Source organism: Musca autumnalis, unplaced genomic scaffold (assembly GCF_047663935.1).
Source record: "Musca autumnalis isolate F117 unplaced genomic scaffold, ASM4766393v1 scaffold_4, whole genome shotgun sequence".
NCBI lineage: Eukaryota > Metazoa > Arthropoda > Insecta > Diptera > Muscidae > Musca > Musca autumnalis.
The window spans coordinates 247177709-247191323 of NW_027411977.1; the positions used below are offsets into that span (position 1 = coordinate 247177709).

At 33.0% G+C, this 13615-nt stretch overlaps 1 protein-coding gene across 1 annotated transcript in view; it reads right to left on the bottom strand.

Moving 5' to 3' along the window:
- The window catches only part of geko, a 42478-nt gene that overhangs the window by 8814 nt on the left and 20049 nt on the right, over nucleotides 1-13615 (bottom strand). The window contains exon 2 of the mRNA XM_073987290.1: nucleotides 3255-3429. Within this exon, the coding sequence (XP_073843391.1) occupies nucleotides 3255-3429 (175 nt within the window). The remainder of the gene's footprint in view (nucleotides 1-3254; nucleotides 3430-13615) is intronic.

Genomic DNA, 13615 nt, shown 5'->3' on the forward strand with positions numbered 1-13615 from the left:
TGTTGCATATAGACCCTCTTGGTACTTGATATACATATGTACGTTCGAAGGTAATTTTAGGATGTTCAAAGTTTCGGTGAAATCGCATATTGAAATTTTGTGTGGTAGGTATCCGAAGGAGTGAACCGATATAATCCATATTCGAACCTAATCTATGTTTCGAATAAATCGATTTGGACCTTCGAGAGTTATTGTGCGCACCATTTAAGCGAAATATTTTGTAGTCTTGTGGGAAAAGATGAATGGACCGATATGACTTAAAGTTCGGTTGATCCGTTCGAGAGTTCTCATGCGCTCGAGCCAGACAGACGAACGAACTGGGCTAAATCGACGCCAAATTATTTGAAGCAGCTTTTGTCGAAACATATGAGAAGTCAAAGGCCATTATTTCGATGAGGTACATTTTTATCGTCAGCCTAAATGCCAAAATTACAGCAGATTTTAATACCATTTAGCCAATGGTTGAGCATTAATTAGCACTTTATGACTGACTCACAACAATAAATTTTTCTCCATTAAGTAAATAATAAAAAAATCAAGGTAGTAAATCAATTTTGTAATTGGTTTTAGAGATATACTGCAAGGAAAACACTTGATATATCGTACATTTTGTCCAGTAAACATGTCATTTCACGCACTTCCAATCCGCACAATACTACAGAATGAGTTTAAAGCCTCATTCATTACAGAATTCCTCGACCCTTTATTATTTGATAATGAAATTACATGAGATAAAGACGTAATTCCGATTTTACTGGAAGTTTTTCTCAAAAAGAGTATTCAACCAAAAAATCTTAAATATTTCTTAGACAACTTGTTCATACAGTACATTTTTAGTACATAACCTTCAGAACAATCTAACTTTTCTTTTCAAAATTCCAAAAATAAAAATTATTTTAGAGAAAAAACGTAATAATTTGTTAAAGTAGCTCAAAAAATTTTAGTCAACCAAACCATTTCGGGGGGGGCCCGGGCCCAGTGCCCCCCCACCCCCCTGCGTACGTCCCTGGTTCGGATTATAGGACAAATGTTCTGTAATAGGTAAACTAAGTAAATTAAGGATGGTAATGCCTCTCCTATTACCATATTCTGTTAGGTCGCATTTCTTCGAGACGGTTATGATATATATATCTTTGGACTATGTGGGGCAAAATATGGTTAACTATAGAAGAATAGACTTAAAAATTTAGGGTGGTAATATATCTCATCCTGTCGCATTGCCATTTTTATACCTTCAGCCTTTAGGCTAAAGAGGGTATTTACACTTTGATACGGCCAAAAATGTGCCTCATCGAAATAATGGTTTTAGACCCCAAGTATGTTTGTACGATATCCGTTTCAGACAATTTTGAGTCGATCTAGCAATGTCCGTCCGTCTGTCTGTCTGTCTGGCTGGCTGGTGCGCACGATAACTCTCGATTCGGTTCAAATTTTGGGTATCGAAATATTTTGTCCAGATTTGATTTATGTTCGAAGATGGGCCATATCGGTCCACTCCTTCAGGTACCTCCCCCACAAAAGTTCAAAAATGTTCGGAAAAATTTTCCGCACGATAACTCTTGAAGGGAGTAACCGAATTAGTCCATACTTTGCACATCGTGACATTTCTACCAGACATAGATGAGGTTCCAATATGGACCCTATTGGTTCACTCGTTCGGGTACCTCCCACACAAAATTTTGCTTAAGTGCAGTTTAAGGCCTGCTCTCGAATCGCTTTGATTTTTGCAGCCACTTGTATTCACTACCCCCATTACGACGATATAAGTTTTTTCAGGAGCAAGTCCATATATCCTCAGAAATCAGCACGAAAACTGCTAACAACCCATATAATACCATGTGTCGTAGTTGGAGTGCACGATAACTCTCGAACGGATCAACATATTTGGTTAAAATTTTGGGTCTTTCAATATTTTGCCCAAACTTAGTTTAAATTCGAAGATAGACCATATCGGTCCACTCCTTCCGGTACCTCCCCCACAAAGGTTCAAAATTTTTCGCCAAAATTGTGGGCATGATAACTCTAGGAGGGAATAACCAAATGGAGCCAAACTTTGCTATTGATAATATTACTTTCAGGCATAGATCGAGTTCTAATATGGACTATATCGGTCAACTCATTTGAGTACCTCCCACACAAAATTTCGAAAAAGTATAGTTTAACAACTCCTCTCTGATCTTATTAATTTGTGACGCAGCAGGTTGCACTTGCGGCCCCTGTTACGACGTTGTAATTTTTTTCGTGGGAAAGTCCATACTTCCTAAGATAATGACCCAAAAAGGTCCAGAAAATCCTACCGGCACCACCTAAACTGGCTAATGTGTAAAATAACCCTTTAAGAGAGAAATCGATTTAGCTCAAACTTTGTAAATTGAAAAGTAAAATTGTAATATATTTAAATTCAGAAAATTGAGTACAACACATTTAATTATATAGTCTGTAAGGAAAATATCCATAGACTAATAAAGAACAGAAAATATTTCCTACAGATTTGTATTAGGTCTGAATATGCACTACATTGGATCACTCCTATGGGTACACCCTACCCAAAGTTTGGAAAAAATGCACTAGTCTTGGATCATTCTGAATTTTGTTGCAACATGTAGTTTTTTGCGGCCCTTTCCATCCTGGAAAATTTTCCCAACAGCTAAAAAACCTACAGAAGTATTGTGTTAACTTTTTTTCTTCGGGTACGTGGCTGAGGGTATATCTCTGTCGGCTCAGCTGACTGATACTTTCATACTTGTTACCTATGAAATAGCATGTTTTATTTCAGGGAGTTTTAATGGTGATTCATATCCTGTCTGCTCTTAGAGCAATGTGCGGGGTTAACTTTTCGCTAGGTATCGAAAATGCCTCAAAAAATCGGTCCATTTTTCAGGTTGTGTGGCTGTATTTGTTATCAAGTTACCATTGTTGTTTTTGATATTAGGCTATGTGATTAGCGCTGTAACGGTACTTGGCACTGCAGAAAAATATGATGGTGATTTCTGGCCTAGGAATAGAACCTGGACTTCTAGTGTAATGCAGAAACCCTACAGATTCCAAACAAAATAGCGTCTTCTTTACAAAAAAAAAAAAAAAAAACTACGGAAAAATGATACTGTTCGCATAACCGGTATTGAATATCGAATATTAAAGACCTATTTTAGAATTACATTCTATTCACAAATATTAGACACTTGCAAGCAAAGTTTGCGATTTTTGTAATATTACCGTAAGAATCATATAGTCTATAATTATTTCATATTTACCTTATCAAATTCATAAGATCCTTTTCTTTCTCCGTTAGGGCATAATCAGGTTTGGCTGCCATTTCACACAGCATCTTTGGTAGGCAGGAATCTTTGATGGCATCTGATAGCTGTGTTTTCATGGAGTTGCGTTTATTCTGTAGGCCATCGGCAGAAAATTCAGCCAAGTCTGCAACTAAAAGAAAGACAAAAAGAATTAGCAATTAATAATTAAAATATAAACAATTATCATATATTTAGAACAGTTATTAAAAAATTTAAAACAGAAAAAAACTTTAGTTAAGAAATGTTATGTAATCGTTGAAAGTTGTTCTTCTTTGTCTTCAAATAACCGCTGGCTATTTTTACCACGTTTCTTTTAAATCATTAAATATAATTTCTTTCTCGTGGCGTCTTAAGATTTTTTCTACTTTTAAGAAATGACAGACATTTCACGTTCTTAGTCAGTCTCCTATAATTAATTAAAATAATAATTATTGGCAAAACACAAAAAAACAGAATAGAATTTTGTGAGTTAAAGGAAAAAAATCTAAGCGAGTAGATGGTTGGTTGGTTGGGTTTAAGCAAAATTATTCACTTGTTTACTTTTCAACAACACAAACAAGCTTATTAAAAATGCTTTGTTTAACATAAAACGAGGGTGTTCCAAACAGGAATGGTTAAATTAATTGGAACCAGCATATAAATATAAGCCTATTATATTACTGCCACCATCAATTTTATCAGAAATTTGTTGAATAAAAATCTAAATTGTAAAATAAACACAGAAGCACAACCCGGAAAATGTTTGATTTTTTTTAATTTTATTATTTTTTTTTTCTAATTTAAACTGAATTTAATGTTTTTGTTGTTGAGTTGTTGCTTTTTTTCTTGTCATATAATTTACACATTTAACATGGGCTGTTAGCAACCAAGACACTAAACATGTCAATTAGGGCAGATATCATGCAGAACCTTTTTTTCCTAACTCAAGTCTGCAATTATGGCAACGTGGTGTTAAGCAGGAACACGCGCTTAACTCATTTAACCTCTCTTTAATTTACTTGAAAAAATTTGCAATTAAGAATATATTTTGTTTAATAAAAGAATAGTTTATTTTTCATTTGTTTGTTGTTAAGTGGGTTCTTAACCTTCATGAAAATGTTAATTTAACAGAAAAATACTACAACTCTGAGTGTCATTGCAGAAGTTGCCAAGTCAACAATAATATTTGTCAATGAAATTATGGGCGAGTTGCCTGCAAAAAAAATTAAAAATAAAACTGCACAATTAACCAAAACAACTCATTTGAGGCAATTTAAATGACTTAATGGATTTTTTTTTCAATTACAAAAAAATGTGGATGTGTGGCACTAAATGATTTCAAAAGGTAATGAACTAAGCACAATGTCTTCCCTAGCTGTAAGAAGTGGCATTAATGGATATTTTGGTATATTTTTTTTAGATTTTATTACGGCAGAGATTAAAATTAGGTCTCGACCAAATACATATAACGCATAATATTCGGCAAAATGTTTGAAACTAAATACAGTCGAACGTCTTTATGACGAATAATTCTCTATAGTGAAATGTCTTATAGACCAAAAATATTTCGCTCAATAACAGAATAATCTCTTTATCACAAAGTTTCTCAATAACGTATTACGGTTACACATAAGAACTCCATTTCACTGAAGTTAACTTTTCTGCATTCCAATAACTCATCGATGTGCATTAAAATCCAAATATTTGTATAATTTATTTAATTTTTTTGTTGTTTATTATGGGAATTTTCTTTCCATTGTCTTTTCCAATTTGTTCAAAGAAATAAAAGATATTTTTTCTTTTATTTGATGTCTAAATTCAATGTTTCAAAAATATTCATTGTTTCAAAATATGTAAATAAATATGTATGTATCTTTTGTTGAACAGCTGTTCAGGCATTTGAAAGATTAAGCTGGCCGCAGACGATCGTTCTGTGTGATCGAAACAAAAACATTTCATTAGCTTTGCAAATAGTAAACATTGAGAAAATTGGTATATTGTGGTGGTGGTGATTCGAAGTTCAATAAACTTCTAACCTTGAGCTGAGAGTTCAAGAAAGTCAAATAAAAAAGACATAAAGCAAATGACCAAAGCTCATTTAACGGCGACTGGTAAAAGTCAATGCTAATTTTTAGAAGAAAATAAAAAAAAAACTTAAAATTCCAAAACAAGATTATAATTTTAAAATATCGACAACAAACGTTTTAAATACCAATTAAATAAATTAAAATTACAATCCTAAGCTACCTACCAGCCAATTTGATATGTGAAATTAGCCTTTTAAATTTGCATCTAAAAAGTGATAAGATACAAATCGTGTATAAAGTAAAAGTAATGAATATAATCAGAACAATTGTAAAAGGCAAATTAACTCAATTTTCGCGTTCTGAACACTACAAATTATTATCTTAATTGGTGGTTTCTAAGGCAATTATATTAGTCATAAGTACAATCAATACAGAAATGCTTGATGTTTAATTAAAATTATTGTAGTTTTCTCAGCCAAAGGTTACAAATATTTATTATATCAAGGTTGAAATGTTCAACCATAGCAATTTTTAATTGTTCACTTACATCTGGTGGCAATATTTTTTTCTTAATACCGGTTTTAATGGTAGACATTACTGAATATATGTATATATTTTCTATCCTAAGATAACTTAATTCAAATGCAATTAAAAAAAATTGATTTAATTAAATATGGGTGTCACGTTCCACTCTCAATTACATTCATATTAATTTTATAATTACAAAAACTGTGTTCTTTATTATAAATTTCCTTATGAATCACAATTTTCTGAAAGTCGAAGTATGGGTCATGTAGTTTTAATTAGATTGAGATAGTTTAAAGGGATTAGCTGAATCTCAAAGTTCTAGCGTAAATTCCTATAATTCCCTAAAGTCCTAATTATTCAACTGACAGACCCAATCAAAACAGTCTATACCATATTTCTCATTTTTTCCAAGGTTTTTCTTGATATTTCCGAAAGAACCATATTTTCTGCAATTACTTTATTTTTACATTATGTAATTCATAAGATCTTTTTCATTCTCGGTTAGGCCATAATCAGGCTTCTCTGCCATTTCACACAATAGCTCTGTTCCTTCATCTTCAAGTTTTACCACTTTTTACTCGAAAAGCGTTCCTTTACTTCTAACTGCATACAATTCATATGAGTGCAGTTTACAACTTTTACTACTTTTGCCGGTTTTACCATTTTCAAAAGTAAAGGAACAGACCAAATATTTTTGGTCGGTAGGGATACCCACTTGATGGCATTTAATAGCTAAGTTTAGATGGAGCACAAATTTGTTAACTATCATCCCCAGAATGATATCATAAAATGTTGGCCTAATTATTCTACATGTCAGACCAATGAACACAGTCTGCACCACAAAAATAGCATAATCCTTCGTATACTGCAAGAATACCACTTGAGCGGGGGTTTTGAACAGAGATCATCAATGAGTTACTTGCCCCCCTAAGCCAATTGAGTACGCACAAGTTTTTTGGGCCTTTTGCTATTTTAACGCATGTGTTTTCTCGCACTCGGTATTTTTTCCACCACCACCAACAATACTTGCGACGCATCAAGACCGTTGCTTGTGCGTAATAAGTAAAACAAGTATTCATCATATTTTGCACTGTTACAACACTCGCAATCGTAGATAGTTTGCCAAGTGACTTATCAAGTCGAAGCACACACACAACACTACAAAAAATAAACAATTGTAATTTTATTTGTTGTTGTTTCGTTTGTGTATGCTTTTCTTTATTTGCTTGGAATGTTATGTGTGTTTTTGCATGTTCTTTTAACGTTTGAAAATCAGTGATCTTAGCTCTCATTCTCTCGGAGAGCACGAAACAATCGGTTGAATTACAAGGGTTGAAAACAATACTTGATGTGCAATGAGCAAAAAAGTAAGACAGAAATTGTTATTGCGTATTTAAAACTACTTGGCAAAGCATACGCAAGTGTCAAAAAATATCCATTTTTAAACAACTTATTTTTTGAGTGGCTAGCCACACTCGTACATATTTTGAGAATGGCAAGCAACACTTGCATTTATTTTTTAGAGTAGCAAGCCGCATATACGCTTGTTTTTCAGCATGTGGCTTATGAGTGTCGAAATCAGCTACTTGCGCACTTCTCTGGTTTTGAAGCATTCGGACTATTGTCGAGAGAACTATGGAGAATAAAAGTATAGCATTAAAAAAAGACCACAAAGGGTGGCCCTAAATATTGGGATATTACGGAGTCCATACCTATGTAAGTATTAGCTTCCCTAGCAAAAAAAAAAAAAAATCAGCACGATCTGAGATGGGTTTTAATCTGCATTGAAGCACAATGAGGAAGTACCTGAAAAAAAAGAACTTACAAAGTCATCCTGAAACTGGAACAAATTTTGAGAGTCATTCCATTCATTTTAGTTGGTCACAGTTGTTCTTATATCATATGAAGCATTCCGACTATTGTCGAAAAAGTATGGAGAATAAAAGTATAGCGTATTTAAAAAAGACCACAAAGTCTACTAAAAATTTTAGGTCGAAAGGTGTATGAAGGGGTGGCTCTAAAGGGGGTGGCCCCAGCGAAACGATCGTAGCATATTGGTTGGATGTGTGTGGACTTCGCTAGATATCACTTTTTCACTTTTCCTTAGGTCGTTATAGCTCAATTTATTCAATTAAATAAAACTCTCACAAATAAATGACCTTCGTCCTAATAAGACAACAATTAAATAAAAATAAAAGTTAAGTTAAATTCTCAATGTATAAAATGGGGACTATATCAAAACATGGACCTATGTTTACAATTTGTCAAACAAAAGCCAAATTACAGCTAGTTCGTTTAAAAAAAATTTGGCTAAAATACTACAAATTGGCAGGAGATCATATTCGAGCTTAACCTGTATATGGAAAATATACACCAATGCAAAACTATAGGCTAGATCGACTCAGTATTTCGCCCTGATAAAGAATAATGTTTGGGATAAAGGGGTTGAAAACAAGTAAAAAAGTATCAGTCGACTTTGCCGACAGAGATATACCCTCAGCCTGTGTGGATGGAAATACAATTTTTTCCAAAAAAACGTATGCATTTATGGGGGTTTTTTACCAACTAGCCTACGAAACACATAATATCGCTGTAAACAGGGCCACTAGGAAAACTTTCAGGTTGTTTTCTCAAGAAGTATGGACTTGCCCCTGAAAAGACTTTTACTGTCGTAATTGGGACAGCGAATACAAGTTGTTTCAACAAAAATCAAAGTGATTCGAGAGCAGGCCTTAAAGTGAATTTATCCAAAATTTTGTGTGGGAGGTACCTGAAGGAGTGGACAAATATAGTCCATATTCAAACCTGATCTATATCTGGTAGATATATTAGGATGTGTAAAGTATAGACCAATTCGGCCACTCGCTTCAAGAGTTACCGTACGAACAATTTTGCCGAACATTTTTGAACTTTTGTGGGGGAGGTACCTGAAGGAGTGGACCGATATGGCTTATCTTCATACTTATACTATGTTCGGATAAAATATTACTAAGGCCAAAAAAAATTTTGAAGAATCCATCAACAAAACGTCCGAAGGCATATTCATTGGTAGTAGATACATTAATAACATACGATATGCTGATGATACTACAATATTAGCTGACAGTATCTCACACCTACAAGAATTAATGGACAAATTGGTAACATGCAGTAATAAATATGGACTAAATATAAACACAAAGAAAACAAAATATATGATTGTGAGCAGGAGAAATAGCCACAACAATGTTTCCCTAAAAATACAAAACTTTTCAATTGAAAGAGTCCAAAACATTAAATATCTTGGAATAGACATAAATTACGAATGGGATTGCTTCAAAGAAATAAGAAGGCGTATTGAAATTGCACGGGACTCATTTTTTAAATACAAGAAAGTTCTGACCAGCCATGATATTAACCTGGAAACAAAATGTAGATTTGTAAAAGCATATATATATGGTCAACATTATTATATGCTATGGAAACATGGACAATAAAAGCAGTAGATGTAAAGAAATTAGAATCCTTCGAAATCTGGGTATATCGCCGAATTTTAAAAATTCCGTGGACGGCCTTATTTACAAACAATGAAGTGATGCGAAAAATAAATCGAAGTAGAGAGATCATGATAAACATCAAGAGACGAAAAACAGCCTACCTTGGTCATATCATGAGAAATTCAAAATACAAAATACTGCAAGATATCTTAAAATCAAAAATAGAAGGTAGAAATCCTAAAGGCCGAAAAGAATTATGTTGGATTGCGAATATTCAAGAATGGACTGGATTACGAGATGTTGGATACCTAATAAGTGCTGCCAGAAGTAGAGACATATTTGCCGATATTGTAAAAAATTTATGAATTTATCTAATATTTTTATTTAAAATCGAATTTTTATTGTAATTGTATTGATCGCTAAAATTCGTATGACGAATAGGCAAATAAAGAAGAAGAAGAAGGCCATATTTTAGACCGAATCGGCAGATCCGTTCGAGAGTTATTTTGCGCTCCAACCACCTCACACGGTGTCATAGGGGTTTTTTGCAACTTTCAGGCTATTTTCTCAGGAAGTATGGACTTGCCCCTGATAAAACTTGTAGCGTCGTATGAAGGGCAGTGAATACAAGTTGCTAAAACAAAAATCAAAAATCGGTTGCAATAGCTTAAGTGATACGTTCTGTGATATAGATTAGATTTTTTTATTTACAATTATTTATTTATTTATTATTTATACAATGCGTGTTTTTGTGAAGTCCCGTTTTTTATAAATATAAATTTGAGAAAATTAACTAATTAAAAATTCCAATAAAAAATGCCCTGAAGAAGTTGGAAATAAACTGACGAAACGTTGGGAAAAATAATGAATTAACATTAGTTTCTGACCAAAAAAGCCCATCTAAAATAAATAAACGAATCGTTACAACCAATTGGTCAAAAACAAAGCAAACTGCAAAAATCAAAGCGATTCGAGAGGTGGCCCTAATCTGAACTTTTCCGAAATTTTGTGTGCGAGGTACCCGAAGGAGTGGACCGATTGAGTCCATATTGAAACCTTATCTAAGCCTTGTACATATTTCAAGATGGGCAAAGTATGGACTAATTCGGATACTCCCATCAAGAGTTATCGTGCGCACAAATTTTCCGAACATTTTCGAACTTTTGTGGGGGAGGTACCGGAAGGAGTGGACCGATATTGCCTATCTTCGAACTTGAACTAAGTTTGGGTAAAATATTACGAAAGCCAAAATTTTAACCGAATCGGTTTATCCGTTCGAGAGTTATCGTGCGCACCAGCCAGCCAGACAGACAGACGGACATTGCTCAATCGACTCCAAATTTTCTGAAACACATTTCGTCCAAACATACTTGGGGTCTAAAACCATTATTTCGATGAGGCACATTTTGCCCGTATGAAAGTGTATATACCCTCGTTAGCATAAATGCTGAGGGTTTAAAAAGTACTTCGCCCGGAGAGTTCATGTATATAAAAAGCTCAATTATATATCTGAGAATTACACTGTCCCACAACAAAAAAAGGAAGGAAAATTAAGCAGATTATGAAAGTAGAGCTAAAAATATGAGACACTTGTAACATCGTTTTTAAAGTTTACATGAGAAAGTAACCAAAGTATGCGGGACAAGTTCCGCCCATTTCTAGTTGTTTCGAAATATTCAATTTAAGATATTTTGGAGTCCTTGCATTGTAGGTATATAGTGTCTTTGGCAACTTTACTGAGGACAATGTGGGGAATATTTTTGTTATAAATGTTAACCCTTAGGCGGTTCATCAAAGGGGTCTTTTTGGTTCTTTTTTCGAAAATTGTTCAAAAACTCCTTTAAACTGTGACCATATCAAATCCAAATATTTTACAAAATTATTCGTCATAACATTTTTACTATTTTACTCACATAGCCAATTTGTTTAACAATAGTAGTGTTCCAGAAACTGCAAGATAGTACAAACTTGTATTGCAATTATATATGTATACAGAGAAATGCAATTGATAACACTGTACAACAAAATTCAATTTTTTTCAAAATTAGGAGGGTTGGCATTTTTGTTTGGGATGACGGCTTCTATTTTGTTTTTCAAATGATGGGAAAACCCGAGTGTATCGGCGTTTTTAATGTTTACATCGGAAAGTAAACAAAGTAGACGGGACAATTTTCGCTTATTTCTAGTTTTTTTTTTTCGAAATATTCGAGGTAAGCTATCTTGGAATCCTTTTTGTTAAGAAATTAACTCCTTTAAAATGTGATTATATCAAATACAAATATTCAATAAAATTCTTCGTCATAACATTTTACTATAGGTCTCAGAATACACCAAATCTGTAAATTGTATCTAATCGCCAGGAATCTCTAAAAATGAAAAACACGTTTTAGAGTTAAAGTCGGAATTCATTTGAGTTTTTTCAAAAATGTCCCACGAAACATAATTTTAGAGAGATGATGTCAAAGACAAAAATATTCTTCGTCAAATTTCACTATGGGTCATCAAAGAAATGAAATGTATATTTACATTATATATCATGAAAATATCAGTATCAATTTTGCTGAAAAATCAGGAAAAATTTTCCCAATTTTTTTTATGAAATTTGTTTCCTTCTTTTTTAGAGTTGATATATGAAAGTAATGTGAAACTTTGTTCTAGGTGAAAAGTGAAATTCTCCACACAATTTCACTATGAGTTTCAGAATAAACCATATATCTGACTGTTGACAAAAATTGACATAAATGCTGTTTAAATGGAGCTCACAACATTTATATCAAAAACAAGGGCTGCTCACAATATTATATGTAATGGTTACAGATTTCTTTTGTTCAGAGACTCATAGTGAAATTTGATTTGGAACATTTTTTCTTTTAACAATATCTTCAAAAAAGTGAAGAATTTTGTTAGATTTTGACCCAGTGTAAAACAAATAATTTCATCCCAAAATATATAAATTTGCAATCTAATTTTATTAAGAAAATAGTATACCTAGATGTATGGTTTATTCTGAAACTCACAATGAAATTTTGTGTATATTTTTTCTTCTTTTGACACTTTTCACCTTGAACCAAGTTTCGTATTACTTTCATGTATCTATTCGAAAAAAAGGAAAAAAAATTCATCAAAAAATTGGGAAATATTTTCATGTTTTTTAGCCAAGTTGATACTGATATTTTCATGATATATAATGTAAATAGACATTTAATTTCTTTGGTGGCCCATAGTGAAATTTGACGAAGAATATTTTTGTCTTTGAGGTATGTAATCTCTTTAAAATTATGTTTTGTGGGACAATTTTGTATACACTCACATGAAGTCCGACTTTAACACTAAAACGTGTTTTTAATTTTTAGAGATTCCTGGCTATTAGATACAATTTGCAGATTGAGACCTATAGTAAAGTTTTATGACTAATAATTTTGTTGAATATTTGGATTTGATATGATCACATTTTAAAGGAGTTTTTGAACAATTTTCGAAAAAAGGACCAAAAACACCTCTTTGATGAACCGCATTAGGGTTAAAATTTTTAACAAAAAGTATTCCAAGATAGCTTAACTCGAATATTTCGAAAAAAAACTAGAAATGGGCGAAACTTGTCCCGCCTACTTTGGTTACATTCCGATGTAAACGTTAAAAATGCCGATACACGTGTCTCATATTTTTAACTCTACTTTTACAATCTACTCAGGGTTTTCCATCATTTTGAAAAAATTTGAATTTTGTTGTACAGTGTTATCAATTGCATTTCTCTGCATATTTAATTGCAATACATGTTTGTGCTATCTTGCAGTTTTTGGAACACTACTATTGTTAAACAATTTGGCTATGTGACCCTTTTGGAAATGCTTCCAAAATCCAGAAAATCGCCTTCTTAGCCATCTTACAACCCTGCGGACATATGAATGCAGCAGTTTCCTTAGTTTAAACATTTTCCTCTTAGCTGCAGTTCATATTTTCCTTCATTTATAGAATATCACTGTGCAACATTTTTAAGGTGATCTTGTGCAAACAATTCGAACTGAGGATTTTTTGAAAGTACAGACCCAAACGACAGGAAACCCTAGTTGGGTTTTGTTGTGTCAGATCCAGCTCGGATTTTATGGCCCCATCTAAACATGGTTAAATATTGAGTTTTTAAAGAAATTCGGGGCTATATCTCTGAAACCAATGCGAATCTTCTTCTGACCTCTGAAGCAAATTTGTAGATAAGGACAAGGATAACATATTTGGAGAAATACCGAACTCGAAAAACTACATTTATTGCCTCAAATTTCAAAATATATGCAAAAATTCCACAATTTTT